Here is a 16,769-nt window from a genome sequence, read left to right as displayed (position 1 = left end):
ACCCCAGGGGCAGGCCTGTCACCTCAGAGCCGTTGTGACTTCGCGGTTGCTCGGATTTTGCGTGCGCGCGGGGAGGCGGGGGTGGGTAGTGCCCTTTTCCGAGAAGGGAACGTGTCCAGGGTGCTGGAGGCGTCGGGGAGTCGCAGGGGGTAGGGGCCAAGCTCAAGGCGGTTTTCCCCTACGCTGCACTTGCACGGGTGTCCACGCGGGTTGGTCAACCGGTAGGTGGTGCTCAAGTCCTGGGCTGAGAGGGAGGGAGGCTGGGCCAAACTGGTTGGTTGGTAAGAGGGTGGCTCCGCCAGTACCACTGTTTCTCCAAGCTCTACTCCAACTAGGGAAACTTGTGATTGGAAACAGCCAGAGTGGCTGAGTCCCGGGCAGGGAGCCACCCTGGCACGCATCACCTCCCCAACCACTGGCCTCTACCTCCTGCCCAGCCCAGTCCAAAGGAGGAATTCCTGACCACCCACCAAAGCGCCAGGAGCCCCTGTTCTCATCCACTACAGGGCCTCCAGCTCTGCAGCCAAGAGGAAGCTGGGGCTTTTGGCATAGGCAGAGCTGAGGGTAGGGCTGGGAAGAGGGACAGACCTGAGCCTACCACCTAGTGTCCTATGCTGGAGATTCACAGGTCTGAGGTCAGACCATAGGCTGGACTTAGCCACTGGAAAGCTTCTGGATCTGTGGAAGGGGCATGCCCTACAAGTGCTCATTGGTGGCACTTGGGAGCTGCAGGGTCTACCTGCTCATTCACCTGTCCTGTACTGCCCCTCAGGTGTTCCTAACACAACAGAGCTGGCTGAGCTTGCCACTGGTGCAGAACTGAGGACATCATCCCGAGGAGCTGAGGCTCCAGGTGCTCTCCTGAGGGTGGCTGCCATGCCACTGCCTCAAACTCTGGGCCTCCTTAGGCTCTAAAGAAGAGAATGAGGAGGAAGCCAAGGCCCATCCCTGACCCTGCAGCAAGGCTGGCATGTGCACATACATGAAGCGCTGTGCCCACTGGTGGTAGTGAGCACTGAGTGTCTGCTTGGGGCACGGTACCTGCCATATGATCCGCAGAGCTGAGCAGTCGCACCCTGGAGAGAGTGACACAAATCTGAGTCCATGATATCTGTCCACAGTGACCTGTCTCTGTAAGCATCCTGGGCTTCCAGTGGGGCTAGCCTGTACAGTGCTCAGAGTTGGTGCAATGCCCACTCTCTAGGCTGGCACAGGTGCAGGTGTGAGGGAGGGTGGTTCCAACCAGGCACTAAGAGGGGCAGCTAGCCACAGGCCACATCCAGCATTCTAAGACCAGCTCCTCCTCATCTGGGGTCAGTGGTAAGGATATGCCAAAATGACCCCCTGTGGCCCTATCACATTCCCTAGGATCAAGCCCTGGAGTGGGGGTGCCCATCAGGCAGTCTGTTGCTGATCAGTATCCCTGATGTGCCCACCCAGTTGTACTAGCACATCTACCCCCAGGGACCTCCTGTTCCAATGGGTTGAGCCGGTACCCCCACATCTCCCTGAGTAGCAGCCCTGAAGGCTGGCCCCTAGGCATGATGAGGCTGTTTTGGGGGAGTAGAGGGCACATAGTTATTCTCAGGGCAGAACACAGAGGGCCTCTGAAAACCAGACAGGTCTGTAGCCAGCAGCCCAGGCCTGGGTGGTATCTCCTGGGAACGGTCCCAGACTGGGGCAAGGAGTCTCAGGGATTATGGGTCCATGGCCCAATGATGAGTAGTGTCTGGGGCTGCATTTGGTAAGTGGCCCCCTCCCCATCCTGCCCTGCTGAGCCTCCTCCAAAGGCATTTGCCCAGTGTCAAATTGGAGGTTTTGATTGTGAGGCTCACGCACTTATACCCTGGATGTGGCTTTCTGGGGCATCGTGCTGCTGCTGTTCAAGGACCTGATCCACCTAGTGGTGAGTGCCAGGGAGGGGAGGCGAAGGGGGAGTCTGGGCTGGGGACTGGAGTTCTGTCTGCTGGAGGAAGTGGCAGTGCCCTCAAGGCTGGGGCTTTGCCTGTGTCCGAGACCCCAGGCCACAGGAACGCAGGGAACTGTGGGTACACCATACACCAAGGAAGAGGCTTTGAAGAGGATCATTGTTCCTTTGCTGTCTCTAGAACTGGTTCCTGCTCGGATCCAAGGATAGGGCCAGGGCCTTTCCAGGAACACTCTGCCTTGCAGGACTTTCCATGCTGCAGGATGTCCTGGGTGACTTCACTCTGGCACTACCAGCCCTGTCTGCCCAGTGCTTTGTTTTTTGTTTTGTTTTTTTTTTTTTTGTCTGTCTGTCTGTTTTTTTCCTCCTTCAGTGCTGGGAGCGGAACTCAGGGCCTTGTGCATGCTATGCAAGTATATATTTTCACTTTTTTTTTAAGTTCATTTTTTTAGTTCCAGAGATTAAACCTAGTGGGACTTAACCACTGAGCCACATCCCCAGCCCATTTTTTTCTTACTTTGAGACAGGGTCTCACTTAGTTGCTGAGTCTGGCTTTGAACTTAAGATCCTCCTGCCTCAGCCTCTTGATTCTCTGGGATTAGAGGCTTATGCCACCATGCCTGGCTCCTTTTTATTTTTAATTTTGAGACAGGGTCTCTCTGAGTTGACCAAGTTTGCTTCAAACTTGTGATTCTCCTACCTCAGCCTTCTAAGTGGATGGGATTACAGGCCTGCGCTACAGTCCTGAGAAAATCCCCACACACAGTGGTGCCCCCAATTCCTCCTCTTTTTTTTTTTTTTTAAATTTATTTTTTAATCGTAGTTGGACACGATACCTTTATTTTATTTATTTTTATGTGGTGCTGAGGATTGAACCCGGGGCTTTGCACATGCTAGGCAAGTGCTCTACCGCTGAGCCACAACCCCAGCCCCCCAATTCCCCTCTTTAATGACCAGGTGACAACCAGGTAGATTGTCTGGGAAGAGGTCTGCCTCGAGGCCAGAGGAAGCCCTTGGGGTGGCCCAGTGCCCACACAGCTCTTTTCCCTTGAGGGATCAGGCTTAGGCTGTGGTCTGGCTGCGGCTGCGGCTGCGGCTGCGGCTGCGGCTGCGGCTGCGGCTGCGGCTGCGGCTGGGCTGGGCTGGGCTGGGCTGGGCTGGGCTGGGCTGGGCTGGGCTGGAGTGTGGAGATGTAAACACCAGCACCTGTGAGTGGATCAGACCAAGCAGTGAGTGACAGCCCCCAGCACAGGTTATGGTACAAGCTGCCAGCACCTGCAGTGGTACCCACAGTACCACACAGGATAGCTGATTGTACTGTTTGCCCTGCTGGCAGGCCTGGCCAGAAGATGAACAGCATGTGGGTGGTAGTGTTTGTGGCCCTTGATGGGGTGATAGACCAGGAGGCAGGCCCCAGTGCTCAGGACATCAGGACAGGGAACATGCCTCATGCTTCAGGGTGCCATGAGGCTGCAGGGTGGTGGAACTTACCTCCTGCCCCTGACCCACGCACCTAGGATGGGGTCCAGGAAGATTGGGGAAGCAATGCCTGCATCGCTGCAAGGTGTGCTCCTATCAAGGAGCCTCAGATAGATCCTTGATCCGGAAGGCACGGCCCTGCTCAGCTCAGCAGCCCTCCCTGCGTGGGCCAAGACACCAGGCAGGACATGTCCAGGCATTCAGAGACAGGTCACTGAGATGCTAGAGAGGAAAATAGTGGGCCCACATACCTGTTATGGACTCATCACACAAGGTGGTGGGGCTCAGATCACATAGAACCTGGTAGGGTGTAGCTTGGGGCCTCTCTGACTGCGCCCAGCCAATGGACACCTCTGTCCCTGAAGTTAATGCTCCCCACCCTGGTTTTCTTGTTTCCTGGGTTTCTTTCTGTGATTGACCATACGTGTGTATGCTTATACACTCAGTGTTTTTCCACACCTGGTATTTGTTTAGACCTTAAGTCATTCTGTAATAAAACTAATTTAAAACCAGCCCTGGGTGTCCCTGAGAATCCTTTTCCTTTGAGGAAGGCCCCCTGTGTCACTCAGGTGTAGGGCCCATGAAGCAAAGCTGTGCACTGGAACGTCTCCAGGCCCCAGAGACCTCACTGCCCAGTTCTAACGTCCCCTGGAGGGGATGCCAGGAACTAGCACAAGTGGGGAATCAGAAAGAAAGGAGGAAACAAGATGTTTACCAAGCTGCTGGGAAGTGTGAGGCCCAGTGGCATCATCATGGGAGGAGGTTGGCCTTGTCACCTCCTGGGGCAGGGCCATCATCTCCTGAGGGGAGAGAGACAAGCCCTGGCTTGCTGCACACAGAACCCATGTGTCCAGTGGTTTGGAGCTGGGCTGCGTGTCCTCCACAAGGGTTCCAGGAGAAGGGGCAGTGTTGGGCTTGTGGAACTTGGGTCTCCTAGCTTCCGCTCCAGGAGCATGGAGCACGGAGCATCAGCACCAGCTGGGAAAGCATCTGCCAGCAAGTGTTTCACAGGCTCCCACTTGAAGGAGAAGGTGTTCCAGCCAGCAGAGAAACAGTGGTGCATGGAAAGGAAAACTCTCACTGTGAGAGCCAGGTAATGCAGGACCCGAGGAGAGGCTCCTTGGTCAGCTTTCCATCACTCATAGACTTGAAGTCACCATCTTATAAAGAGAAAAGGTTTATTTGCCCAGGCACCGTGGTGTACACCCTTAATCCTAGCAACTCGGGAGGCTGACACAGGAGGATTGCAAGTTCTGGGCCAGCCTGGGCAATTTAATGAGGCCCCACACAACTTAGCAAGGTGCTATCTCAGAAAATGAAAAAAGGAATAGGGTGTGGCTCAGTGCTTGTAAAGGGCCCCTGGGATCAATCTTTGGTACCCTCCCACCCCCCAAAAAAGAAAGAAATGTGTATTTGGCTTGCAGTTTCAGAGGTTTCAGTTCACGGTCAGCTGCCCTGTTGCTTGTGGGCCTGAGTCAGGGCAGCACATGGCTGTGGGCACACAGGGCAGAGCAAAACTGCTGACCTCAGCAAGAGTAGAGAGCTACTGATCCCACTGCCCCCTCCCCTGACCTGCAGGCCTCGCATGAAACCTGCCTCTGATAGTGCCACAGGGGGCATCAGTCCTTTAATACAAGATCTTTGGGGGAGATTCCAGACCCAGGCCCTTCCAGGCTTTATGACCTAAATGCTCTTTGACAGAGAACAATGAGAAAAAGGAGTGGCAGCCTAGGACTGGGCCTATCTGCAGTCACCTCTGCTGCCTCCTGAAGTGTCGGAAAGTACTTGCCTGTCTGAAGGTGCAAGTGCAGGGACGGGGGTGGGGGGTGGTTTCTGGGCATAGTGCAGCCTGGGACTTGTGGGGCAGGTAAGCTGAAAGCTACTGTGTGAGCATCGGGGCTCCTGGGTTGGAGGAAGAGCCAGAGTGCAGGTGGTGGTAGGAGGAGACTACAGGGATGGCTCTGGGCCAGGGTGGCAGGTCCCGGGTACAGGTTCCCCATCCCCAACATACCCTATGGTACAGAGTTGCCTGGGATGTGGCTGCGTGAATGGGTCTGCTGCTCTGGAGAGGGTGGGTACCTGCAGGGCCAGGAGGAAGAGACAGCTGTGTTTCCCCAAACCGGTTCAAAAAAGTCTTGTGGAGCTGCCTCTGTGGTGGGGCCAAGGGGCCCAGGCTGATGGAGCCCAAAGAGCACTTGGGGCCCAGCATCACCTGCAGCTGGACCATGGGCAGCTCCCACCAGTATACGCAGGTCAGAGTGGGCTCAGGGCTGTGGACAGAGGTGGCCAGAAGATGGAGAGTAAGCCTCCCGAGGCCTCTTCTGCACTCCTCCAGGGATATGGGGGCTCACTGCAGAAAGGACTGTGGCCAGTAGTCCAAACACTTAGCTGTCCATCTGGAGTCAGGGTATCCGGGATGGGGCAGGGTCTGGGTGGGGCTGTGGGTAGAGCCCACTAGGACCAAGGGTAGAAGGTAGCAGGCAGGGCCTAGCAGGGGGCTGGGGACTTCCTACCTGATCTGGAAAGCCCAGGGCGCCGGTCTACTTCTGCCCCTCCCAGGCGCACACAGGTGAGGATGCCAACCCAGCCCTCAGACAACAGAGTTTATTCCAGACTCAGCCTCCACTCAGGCCCAGCGTTCCTGCAGCTGCTGGCCAGGTGAGGGCAGTGTAACCACAGTGCCCACTGCTACCTTCTGGAAGCCTGCCAACTGTCACTGCGTGGGGAAAGGCTGATACCAGAAAATGGTGAGGAGGGGCAGTGAGGTGGGTGATGTCACTCCAAGTGGCTCTACTCTGTTATTGCATGTATACGCTTCAGACTTGGGACACTGGGTGCAGGTGGGACCGGCAGTCTGTTGGGGGTATTGGGCAGACACAGATGTGGAATGGGGTTCTCAATGTCCCCCCAGCTCTCTGCCAGGCTGTCAGCCACTCCCCAGGATAACTGTCCTACTGAGCAGGAAGTGGACAGGAAGTATGGTGGTCCCAGCCTTGGGCTTCCCTGGGGCACAAGCTGGAGAAAGCAAACTTTGGGGAGCACTTCCCAAGACCAACCCTATCTTCTCCCAGCCAGGGCATGAGGCAGGCAGTGGGCAGAGGTGGCTCTGCAGCTGTGACCACCCATGTCATGTCAGTACCTACATCAGACCCCTCAGCAGTACACGGAGCGGAAGTGGGGAGAGTGAAATAGCCATGTCCTATGATGTCCCCACAAAGTCCAGCCCACTCCACCAACTGGTCTTCCTCACTGCTCCCAGCTGCCTGTCCCAGGCCAAGTCCTCTACCCAATGTTGGAGTTCCACCTTCCCTGCCCTATAAGCCCCAGAGCCCAGGCTGCTTCTGCCCTGGAGCCTGAAAGGAGTGTGCTGGGCTCAGAGGTAGGCCCTGTTCTCTGATGGTGGGCTGTCCATCTCTCCTGCTGTGATTATGTGTAGGGCATCTGTGTATATCGATACATATATGTGATGTGTGTAGATAGGTCTGTGAGGATTCGCATGCAGTGGACTCCCAGGGCTGCACAGAAAGTGGCTCTGTGCCCCCACCTGGACATCAGGCATCATTTTTTCCGGGCCAGGAAGGCCACACCAAGAATCAGGGCCACAGCTGCCACAGCCACACCCCCAGCCACCAGCAAGGGGGTCAAGTTCTCACAGGGCCATGGACCTCGGCCCTCTGGCCCTCCAGCAGCAGACTCCTCCTCTGCTCCATCCCCAGGACCCTTGAGCTCTGGGGCTGCGTCAGGACTGCTGGGGGCCGTGGTTGCTGTGGGGGCCGGCTTCAGGTTGCTGTGGTTGTTGAGAAGGGCAGGGTCTGCCTTGGCTGAGGTCTTCTTGGCAGGAGCCGGAACGGGGGCTGCCGGCTGCTCCTGCTTCTCTGCTTGGGCCTCCTTCTTCATGGGCTTGGTCAAAGGGGCTTTCCCATCCGCAGCCGGAGTGGCCTTGGCCTCAGCAGTGGCCTGAGGCACCTTGGTGTCTGGCTTGGGGCTGCTGGCCGATTTTCCCCTGGACTCCATGGCAGGTGGTGCTGGCAGCTGGGTGGGGGCAAGTGGGACAGGCAGTGTCCAGACCACAGTGTCTCAGGACAGCCTGCCCCTGGGCATTATATGGGCCTGGAGGGAGACACAAGCCAGGCTGTGGCAAGGAACAGATGAGGTCCCCTCCTGGGTAGCCCTCACTACCTTGACCCCTGGGGACTTCTCAGGACCTTGGACTCCCCAGAAGCCTCAACCTAAGAGCCTCCTGTGGGCTTCAGACCCTCCTCCCAAGGCCTGGTCTCTCTCTACTCCCAGTCACTCCCAGAGAAGCCCCTCCAGCCACTGAGGCAGGGATGTGGACTGAGTCCAGATGGGGCAAGGAGGGGCCAGTGAGATCCTCGTTGGTAAACATGTCTTGCCAGGGACATGTTGTGTCCATCCCATTGGTCACAGGTAGAAAAGCCCTGAGGGGAAGGGAGAATCCAGCCCTGAGGACAGGAAGGGGAGCATTTGGTCCAGGAGGGAAGATGGAGTCCTGGTGGCAGGGACAGCACTGAGTCCTAACTCATCACCTCTCAGCAGGCACTGCTGTTTCACAAAGGGGATGCTGGGGCACCTGGCCAGGGTCCACATGAAGGAAGTCTGGGCTCCCAGGCAGCTGTCAGGTGGGGAATTGGCTCAAGGCCTTTAGACTACAAGGACCTGATGTGATAAAGCCTCCTGGTGGCCATCTGCCCCTGCCAGCTTCTGGTGCCTTCTCTTTATACTGGGCTTAGCTCAAGGGTAAGAAGTCCTTGTTGAGCCTAAAGCGGTGCTTGCCTCTGGGGGCAGAGAGTCCTCTGGCATGAGCCCTGGAGGCCTGTGCTGTAGGAAAGGACTTGCCCAGTTTGTCAATGTCTGGCTGGGGAGAGAGCTCCCGGCCCCAAGACCCGGAGCCACCTTCCTGCCTCACCCTGAAAGGATGAGAAGTGCCCCGCCGAAAAGGAGAGCCAGTTTGGGAGGCTCAGCACAGGTTCCCCATCCCCACCAGGCCCAGTGACCACACTGAAGGTCACCTGAATGTCAAGCGCAGGATGGCATGTCCCGGTGAGAGGCCGGGCAGCTGCTCCACTTTTAAGAAACCCTTGCCCCTCCCACATCTGGAGTTCTGGAGGGGGCCCAGCTGCTGGAGGGGGCCTAGCTGCTGGGCATCCTTTGTAAAGGGCAGAAAATTGACTTCCCCTCATTATTTTCGGCTCGCACTATGTCCCCTTGACTGCCTCCCCGGAGCTGCTGGTCCCGGGAGAGCAAGGGGTTTGCGCGCAATCCCAGTGACCTTCAAGACCAGGGCACCGTTGCTTGCCCACCAGACCCAGCGCCCCATTCCACCCACCCAAAGCCAGAGCCTACCGCCTTACGCAGTTGGTCGGGTTCCTGGCTCGGCCCTGAGCGCTCCCTCCGCGGGACGACAGCGGGTGGCGGCTGCGGACGCGTCGGAGAGCCCAGGAGTTTCCCACAATGCACTGCTCTGGGCTCAGGACGCAAGGACCAGCGCCGGGCGGGGCGGGCAGCAGCGACTGCAGCCACGTCATCAGGGCTCCGCCCCGTGCTCGGCACGCCCGCTAGGAACTCTGGGGTCCCTAACCCAGCTCTGCTCTCGACCCGGAGCCCAGGGTCAGCGAGGAGAGGTGCCCAGGCTAATTTCCTGTACCCCATCCACATCTCGGGGCAGTGGGGAGGCCTCGCCGGCCCCTCTTCCTTGGTTCCCCTAGGCAGGTGGGATGGGCAGACCTAGGTCTGCCTGGGGAGGCGAGGACTGCCCTTCCCGCCCCATCACCAAAAAGACTTCCAGAAAGGAGAGTTCTATTTAGAATATTTATTTACCCTTTTACGTGACAAGACACAAAAAGTTACAACTCCTTAAAACTCTTCAAAAGAAAAAAAAAATATAATTCTGTAAGCAGCAGCAGCAGCTTTCAAGGTACAGACATGATGGGAGGGAGCTCCCAGGAGCAACCGTGAACTGGGGGCCCAGACCTGAGCCCAGGTAGTGTCACTGGGAAGGGGCCTCCAGAGGGAGCTAGGTTTTGGGGACACAGCACCAGCACATCAGGATCAGTCACCAACACAATCACATGGCTGGGGCAGGATAGGGAGCCTGCCTCAGTTCACAACACAGAGGGTTCCAGGGCTGGGAGGGGGGACTTTCTCAATGTGGTCAGGGGCCTTAACTAGAGGCCCAAAGAGCAGGGTAAACCCTGGGAGGACTGGGGCAGCAGCTTCCACCCCTTTCCCATGAGCAGAGCAGGTGCCCCAGGCTTTATACTGGCCCTATTGTCCACCCTCTCCAGGGATGGGATCTCAGAAGACAGGATGGAGAAATTTTGTATGGGGTCAGCAGAGGGTCTGGGGTGCACACGGTGCCTGGCCACATGGGGAGGGGCAGCAGCCTCCCCACAGGCCATGAGAAGGCTGGCAGGCAAACCTGCTCCCCACCCCCCAAGCAGAGACCCTGAGCCTGGCCTGGGGTGGGACTGAGTGGCTCACCAGAAGATCCCACAGTGGGAGGGGGAGGGGGGCTTGTCCTGGAATCAGAACTCATGGTGGCTCCCCACCTGGGACCCCCAGTGCTATGTGGGGAAGAGGCAGAGTGGAATCCTGGCCAAGAGGAGAGCAGCAAGAGGGGATGGACCATGGACGGAAGGACAGGCAGGGCCACGAGGGTGCAGCAGTTTCAATAAATAGGTTTGTGCAGGTCCCCTTTGTAGACTAGGAGAACCTCAGAAAGGAGCCAGGGGCCTGGGGGGTAGGGTCCAGCCTGCCCAGCCCAGGCCTGAGGGCCCCCAGCCCAGAGACCAGCTCTGCCCCTGGGGGTGCTCAGGCCAGGGCAAGGCTGGGTCAGGGATTGGCTCCAGGAATGTAGAGATTTCTTCGTTTTCTACATAAATAAGACGTTGATCCCAATAGTTGTGCCTGCAGAACCCCATGGGGATCTCTGTGTGCACCACCCATGTGGACCCTGCTCCCCTACCCCAGCCTCCCCTGTTGGCCATGCAGGATTGGGGAGACCTTCTCTCACTCAATCCTGGGCTGGCACCCAACCCAGGCCACAGCCAACAGACTGGGGAGGGGCAACTGCTGGGTTCAGGCCTGGGGGCCCTGCAGCAGCCCCAACAGGGACTCGGCGATTCCCAGGAAGTAGACCACCTGAGCAATGCCAAACAGTGGGGCGATGACCAGGGCACGACAGTAGGCACCCTTCAGGAAAGCAGAAGGACCCTCGTGTTGCCAGATCTTCCTGTGGGGGAGGGGGGGTCAGAACTGGTGCCCAGCCCCCACCCCAGCCCCCACCCCTTGGGCCTGGCCCACCTGGCGCAGTCCAGAAACCCAGAGTAGGTGTCCTCATTAACGCCTCGCTGGAGAGACTGTAGACGAGTCTTTACCACTGCAAGAGGACATATGGGTCAGCCTGAAGCCTGCTCCCTGCCCCCTCAGCCCCACTCCCCAGCGTGGGCCCAGGGGAGCTCTGACCATCACATGGGTTAACTGCCACAGCTGCGGCACTGCCAGCCACACAGCCGGCCAGGAACGACACGTAGAAGGGCGCCTTCTCCTCTGAGGCAGGGCGGCCCAACTGGTTCAGGTTGGCAAAGAGAGGGAAGTACACAATGGAGAAGGGTACATCCCTGCAGAGAGGAGGGGTGGAGCCAACCTTGGGCTGGGGAAGAGGGGAAGGAGAGGGGTAGCCACCCCCCACCCTCCCCAGAGAAGGGGCGGAGCCGACCTTGGGGCTGGGGAAGCAGGGATGGAAGGGGTGGTCCCTATGGAGAGGGGGGACTGGGCAGGTAGGCCTCTACCTCCTCCAGCCCGCCCGCCAGCCCTCCCACCTGAGCAGGGTGGCCCCCAGTCCCTTGTAGAGGCCAGCAATGCCATGGTTCCGCAGCAGGTCACGGGTTAACTGGGTGGCTGTGGGCCGGGGAGCAGCAGGAGCCTCCACTGAGGGCTGGGTGGTCCCATGGGCCGAGAGCTGGGCCTGAGCAGCCAGCATCTTCTTCTGGGCAGCTGGTGAAAAAGGGACTTTGGTCTCTTCCTCCTGGCATGGTGAGGCAGGGGACAGGCCTGGCTGCTGACCCTATCCCTTGCTCCTCACCGATGCGGCCTGCATCCTGCAGCTGGATCTTCAGCATCTCCATGGGGGTGGTCACGATCACCTGGCAGGTGCCTGCCCCACAGCCAGCCAGCATCTCCTTAGGCAGGGTCAGCTTCTGCCTATAGTGGAGAGGCCACCTGCCATGAGGAGATGTGCAGGAACTGCCTGCCCAATAGGCTGCCTGTGGAGGCTGGTGTGAAAGGGGTGTGGGTGGTGGAGGCAGATGTGGCTCCCTGAGGATACGGTCCCTAGCCTCAGGCCTCCAACCACAGACACCAACCCAAAAGACAGATGGCTCCTAGGGCAGGGGCTGGGGAAGGCAGTGGGGTCATCTTCTCACAGAGAGAAATGAGAATTATGGTTCTGAGTACTCTGAAAGGGGGTCCCCCTTGCATCTCTACTCTTCAGTGATGGGGGAGCTGGTTGATGCCCCCAAGTCCTGCCAGCCATCAATGGCTGGTGGCCAACAGCCACTGACTCAGCGTCCACTTTGAGTCTCCCCATACAGGCTAGTCAGTCTACCCTGCAAGGTCACAGAAGTCAGAAAGGGGCCAGCTGGCGGGGCTGACTTTCATCACAGTCCCCAAGCCCCAGATCTTGACCCCCCAAGAGCCAGCAGGAAGGCCAAGCCTCTCACCCATCCTTAGAGAGCTGGTGTCGAAAGAAGTCATTGGCAGCCAGCTTGATGGCCTTCTCAGGGGTGACCAGTGTCAGGTTCACGGCGGCTCCTGGGGGACATTTGGGGGTCAGATGGGGCTGGTGGGGAGACATAGGAAGACCTGGTGGGGGTGGACAGGCTCAGCAGCCTGGGCTGGGGAGGCCCTGGGCCAACACTTGCCTCCTAGTCAACCAAGCCCCAACCCAGGCACTACTGGCACCGCCTTCTGCCCTCTCACCCACATTAAGGCTGGTGTGTGCCAGGCAGGCAGGAACCAAGCAGGTTGGGCTGTGCTGCAGCCTCCTTCTAGCCCCCTTCCCTCCCCTTCCAACTCCATGTGTCTGACTCCGGCAAGAACTGGCCTTACTCGGCTGTAGGTGCAGGGGATCAGACTGGAGAATCCAGGCCCCCTGGCAGTCCACAGGTGTGTGTGGCCTGGATTGGTCAAAGCTAGGGGATGGGCAGCCCATCTCAGTGCAGGGCTCAGGGCTGCACAGCATCTGGGCAAATCCAGCTCTGCTGGGATTGCTTCCTGAGCGGCTTTGCATAATGCCCCCAGTCTCCAGCTGCAGCTGCCATGAGAGGCAGATCATCTGCAGTGTCCTAGCAGAGGGGCTGAGGGCAATGCCCAGGCCAGGGGCTGAGAACTGCTATTTACCAGAGATCCAGCTCTTGGTCATCCAACCCCTGCTCACCCAGGGCTTGGCTAATGACCTCCACACAGGAGCAGCAGCACCCAGGTTCAGCCACACTGCTCAGCCCATGCTCTCTGCCCAGGCCATGGGAGGTGCCACCCAGACCCAGCCCATCCCAAGCCTCACCCCGGTACATGCCGAAGTAGCCCTCAGAGCGGATGGTCTTGATAAGGCAGTCAGACCTGCAGCCAAAGGGGTTAGGGGGTGAGCTGGGGGCCAGCTGGCGACCCCTGTTCTCCAGTGCAGATGCTGGCCAGCTCCTTTCCTGCCCAGCCTGGAGTGTCCAGGGCTAAGAGAGAGGCCAGTCAAAAGCCTCCACACTGACTCCTGGCCTAGAAGGGATCTCTCCAGGCTGTCCTGCCCTGTTTCCCCATCAAATGGCAAAGGGCTCAAGGCACAGCTTCCCTGCGTGCCTCCACACACTGCCGGTGGGGCATACTCACATGCTCGTGTACATGCGCTGGCCATTCTGCTGGTTCTGCAGCCTGGTCTTGGCCAGGTCGATGGGAAACACACAGGTGACCCCAATCAACCCAGCGATGCCGCCATTGATGAGCTTTGCTGGCAGGCTGTGTAGGCAGGGCCAGGGTCAGCACACACTCCCTCCACCTGTGGTGGGGGTGTGTGGCTAGGGCTGAAGCCCAGGGTGGGGTCAAGTCTGACCTGATCTGTTTATCAGCCATTTAACTCAAGCACACCCGGGCAGGAGCAGGAGAGGTGGACGCCAGGAGGTGGAGGTGGTGACAGGAGAAGGGGGGCGGCAGCTGCGATGGAGGGTAGGACCAAGTGCAGGGGTGATCCTCCAGTTCAGGGGCTTCAAGGCAATGGCCACCACTTCTGCCTTGGGAAAAAGAGGGGACAGGAATCAGGAGGGGGGCCCATCATGGGAAACAGCTTCCCCCACCCTCCATCTCAGGCTCTGCGTCAAGCTCCCCACCCCCCACCCCAGAATGGAGTCTTAACATGTCCTGAGGATGCACAACAGAAGGAGGGGAGGTGGTGCCACCTGGCCCCTCCCCGAGGCCACCTGGTTCCCCCTCAGTGCCCTCCTCACAGTGTCTCCCGGCTGGCACAAGCTCACAAATGCACACACTCATGCTCACGTGCACAAGGGGAAGCTTCAGCTTTTAAAGGGCCAGGCACCTCTGAGAAGCAGTGGCACCTTGAGCCTGGACTGGACTGTAGTGACCATTTCCCCAGCTTTGAACAGAGGCAGCTGTCCCCTACCCTCTTCAGGATGGGGCTGGGGTCTTCACCCTAGGACCCCCCACCTAGGTGAAGTTCATGGCTGCCCAGATGGACTTGGCCATCCCAGGGACAGCCCCCAAACCCCGTGACAGTCCCACTCAGGAGTGCAGAGTCTCCTCCTCAGGGAAGCACAGTGCCCACCCACACCCAGCCCATTCCCCACCCTCCTCTCCAACCTCTGAGTTTCACTCCCAGACACAGGAACTCGCTGACCAGCACCTCAGAGAGCCTCGGGAACAAGAGGCACGAGAGAGTGGCCTGGGAAATGGCTAGCCCCCAGGGGACTTTAGGACCCCATCTCCTCTAGGGCTGTGGAGAAAAGGGCCTCTCCCACTAGCAGCAGGACTCGGGAGACAAGCGTCAGCTGCAGGGCCACCATGGGGGACGTGGCCATAAAAACTGAACTGTGGAGGGCGTCCTGGAGTCTGTCCGCTCCAGCTTTCTGTGTTTCCCCCAGTTCTCCTCAGAGGTCAGCTGGCTTATACTCCGGCACAGCTGCCCAGGGTCATACTGCTGGCTCATATCCTCGGGCCCTGCAAGGACTCATGACCTTCACCTTGCTGGGCTGTCCACAGCCTCCTGGGCTCCACCACTCCCACCACCTGCTGGGTCCTGCTTACCCCTGAGGTGCACAGAGAGCTCCTCCACGGCTCCAGCAAGCTGCCTCTGGGAGGAGATAAGGAGCTGCCAGCCAAGGGAGGAGGGAAGGGACCTAGGGATTGGCCACAGGCTGGGGCGGGGCCTGGCTGGGGGGGACTTTCTCTTTCACTTTGGGCAAGCTGGGGAATCCCTGCAGCTTCAGGAGAAGGGAAGAGAAGGGGTGAGACTGCTTCAGGAGCAGGGCTGGCTTGGACTGGGTGACAAGGGGGTCTGACACAGGCTGGCTGGGCGGGTTCCTGTCTGTAGCCTGTGAGATGAACCACGATCTGTCTAGGGTTCTGGAACCCCAAGGGCTGGGGTGCTCTGTGCCCCGGCACCCTTCATGCACCTGCAGGTGTACCCTGTGGAGAGGTGGCAGCACACGCTCAGCTGTGGTGTGTCTGTTGAGGCAGGTGAACGTCAGTGGACCTGACAGTGGGATTCAGGAAGGCATGCCCGTCCACTGGCAAGGGCAGGGAAGGGTGCCTGGGTCTCAGAGGTCACTGGATGCCCTCCACAGGCCCTGCTTACCTGGCAGGTCCAGAGGGCATGGAAGCTGACACTCCCAACACTGCTCTGGTCACCACTGGCACACCCAGAACCTCAGTGGTGAACTACCTCTCTCAGCCCAGTTCTTGACCTCTGAACTTCAGCCTGACTCCTCTGTACCCCTCCCCACCCCCTCCAGGTACAGACTGGCCACAGCCAGCTCACCCTGTTGCTAGCCTCAACTCTTCCTAGGAGCCCCTGCCCTTCCTCCAGGATGGAGTGAGCCCACCCAGCCTCCCTGAGCAACCCCTTTCCTCCCCGGATCCTACCTCAGGAGGCACACCTGGGTGTTGGGGTGCCAGAGTCTGACAACCCAACTGGAGTGGGGAGGGGAAGAGTGACACAGGCCCCCACATCCCAAGGGCTGAGTCAGCCCTGTGCCCTACACCATGCAGTGCAGGCCAGATCATCAGGGAGGAGCTACTGAGCTGACAGTGAGGGGCTCTGCCTGGGAAAAACTGGCACTGGGAGGGGGCTCTGGACCGACCCCCCCCCCTTTTCTGTCTTCACTCCTTGGTTCCACCCTGCCTGAGACAGCTGTCAGTCAAGGTCCCACCCCCAGCACCTTCCCTGTTGCCACAGAAACCTGGCAGCCCAGCCAGGCCTGAGGCACCAGAGCCAAGTCTGGCCACCCCAACTTTCCAGTCAGGTACCCGAGGCTGCAGGCAGCCTGATAGCAAGGGAGCATACCAAAGCCACCCCCATGCCCTGCAGGACCATACTGCTTCTTCCCTGACCCACGGGGTGAAATCTCCCTAATGAAGCTGCCCAGCTTCCCCTACCCCTGAGAAAGGCTATGGGGCCAAGGTTCAAGAGTGGGAACCGGTTCACCTTCCCCCAGCCTTCCTCTTGGGAGGGTCTTTCTGTTCTGCTGGCTGGAAGGGCCCTGAAAGGGTCTCCAATTGTGAAGTACACCAACCCGGGACAAAGGAGGACCGGGTTGGAGGCTGCATGCTGTGATCCAGGCAAGCTCAGACCCTACTCCGTAGTTGGGGTTCAGCTGGCCTTGATGACCCGGATTCTGGCCATTTACATGTGCACGCAAGATCCGTGAGGTCCCATGTGTGCGCCCCCCACAGCCTGGCTCCTCCTTCCGGGGCTCCAGCTTAGACTTTCACCCCGCGGGGACACGTGGACACGTGTGCACAGGGAGCGCGCCCGGAACCGCGGGGCCGAGCACGGCCTCCCACACCCTGGCGATGGTGGATCCGAGCATCCGCCGGGCTGGGCCCTACCGGGGCCGCCTTGTCCGGGCAGCTGTCACCTCACCCAGCCACTCTGACACCCTCTGTCCTCGCAGCCCAGTTGCGCTCAGGTGGGCGACCACGAGACCCACCCTCCGGGCACTCACCGCACTCCGCCGCGCTCGCCTCCCCGCTGTGCCGCGCACCCGGCCTGCACCTAGGCAGGGAGGCGCGTCCGCTCTGCGCCGCGCGCGCTCCGCCCCCAGGCCGGGGCTGGCTCTCGGGC

At 59.2% G+C, this 16,769-nt stretch overlaps 4 protein-coding genes across 22 annotated transcripts in view; 1 reads left to right on the top strand and 3 right to left on the bottom strand.

Annotated features, from left to right (window-relative positions):
* The window catches only part of Gatd1 (glutamine amidotransferase class 1 domain containing 1), an 11,866-nt gene extending 6,233 nt beyond the window's left edge, over positions 1-5,633 (bottom strand). The window contains exon 1 of the mRNA XM_048807628.1: positions 5,486-5,633. Coding sequence (XP_048663585.1) covers positions 5,486-5,633 — 148 coding nt within the window. The remainder of the gene's footprint in view (positions 1-5,485) is intronic.
* Positions 5,634-5,996: 363 nt separating this feature from the next.
* Positions 5,997-8,916, bottom strand: Cend1 (cell cycle exit and neuronal differentiation 1). Of its 4 annotated transcripts, none has more exons than XM_048807928.1 (2): positions 8,771-8,916; positions 5,997-7,438 (listed from the first exon to the last, which is right to left on the bottom strand). In XM_048807928.1, the coding sequence occupies exon 2, from the start codon at positions 7,418-7,420 to the stop codon at positions 6,965-6,967; it is 456 nt and encodes a 151-aa protein (XP_048663885.1). In that variant the 5' UTR covers positions 7,421-7,438; positions 8,771-8,916; the 3' UTR covers positions 5,997-6,964. The 4 variants fall into 4 exon arrangements, with proteins under 4 accessions (XP_048663885.1, XP_048663887.1, XP_048663886.1 ...); XM_048807930.1 differs by having other exon boundaries at positions 5,997-7,516; positions 8,779-8,907; XM_048807929.1 differs by having other exon boundaries at positions 8,779-8,907.
* The window catches only part of Rplp2 (ribosomal protein lateral stalk subunit P2), a 25,362-nt gene continuing 14,619 nt past the window's right edge, over positions 6,027-16,769 (top strand). For 3 of the 7 annotated variants that reach the window (XM_015503361.2, XM_015503360.2, XM_048807932.1), the window contains exon 1: positions 6,070-6,075. The gene's annotated coding sequence lies outside the window, so the exon portion shown is untranslated. Of the gene's footprint in view, positions 6,076-16,769 lie in introns of all 7 variants that reach the window. The other 4 variants (XM_048807933.1, XM_048807931.1, XM_048807935.1 and 1 more) reach the window with 4 other exon arrangements.
* On the bottom strand, positions 9,225-16,769 carry Slc25a22 (solute carrier family 25 member 22). 10 transcript variants are annotated; one of them, XM_015503367.2, is made up of 11 exons: positions 16,651-16,667; positions 14,732-14,777; positions 13,527-13,704; positions 13,307-13,432; positions 12,990-13,045; positions 12,148-12,238; positions 11,511-11,629; positions 11,248-11,422; positions 10,892-11,046; positions 10,730-10,805; positions 9,225-10,658 (listed from the first exon to the last, which is right to left on the bottom strand). In XM_015503367.2, exons 3-11 carry the CDS (start codon positions 13,544-13,546, stop codon positions 10,505-10,507), a joined length of 972 nt encoding a protein of 323 aa, XP_015358853.1. In that variant the 5' UTR covers positions 13,547-13,704; positions 14,732-14,777; positions 16,651-16,667; the 3' UTR covers positions 9,225-10,504. The 10 variants fall into 10 exon arrangements, with proteins under 10 accessions (XP_015358853.1, XP_015358859.1, XP_015358856.1 ...); XM_015503373.2 differs by lacking the exon at positions 14,732-14,777 and having other exon boundaries at positions 13,527-13,700; positions 16,651-16,769; XM_015503370.2 differs by lacking the exon at positions 14,732-14,777 and having other exon boundaries at positions 16,651-16,763.

This window comes from Marmota marmota, unplaced genomic scaffold (assembly GCF_001458135.2).
Source record: "Marmota marmota marmota unplaced genomic scaffold, marMar, whole genome shotgun sequence".
In the NCBI taxonomy this organism is placed as follows: domain Eukaryota; kingdom Metazoa; phylum Chordata; class Mammalia; order Rodentia; family Sciuridae; genus Marmota; species Marmota marmota.
The sequence above is the reverse complement of the archived record's forward strand: the minus strand, read 5'-3'. Positions and strand labels throughout refer to the sequence as shown.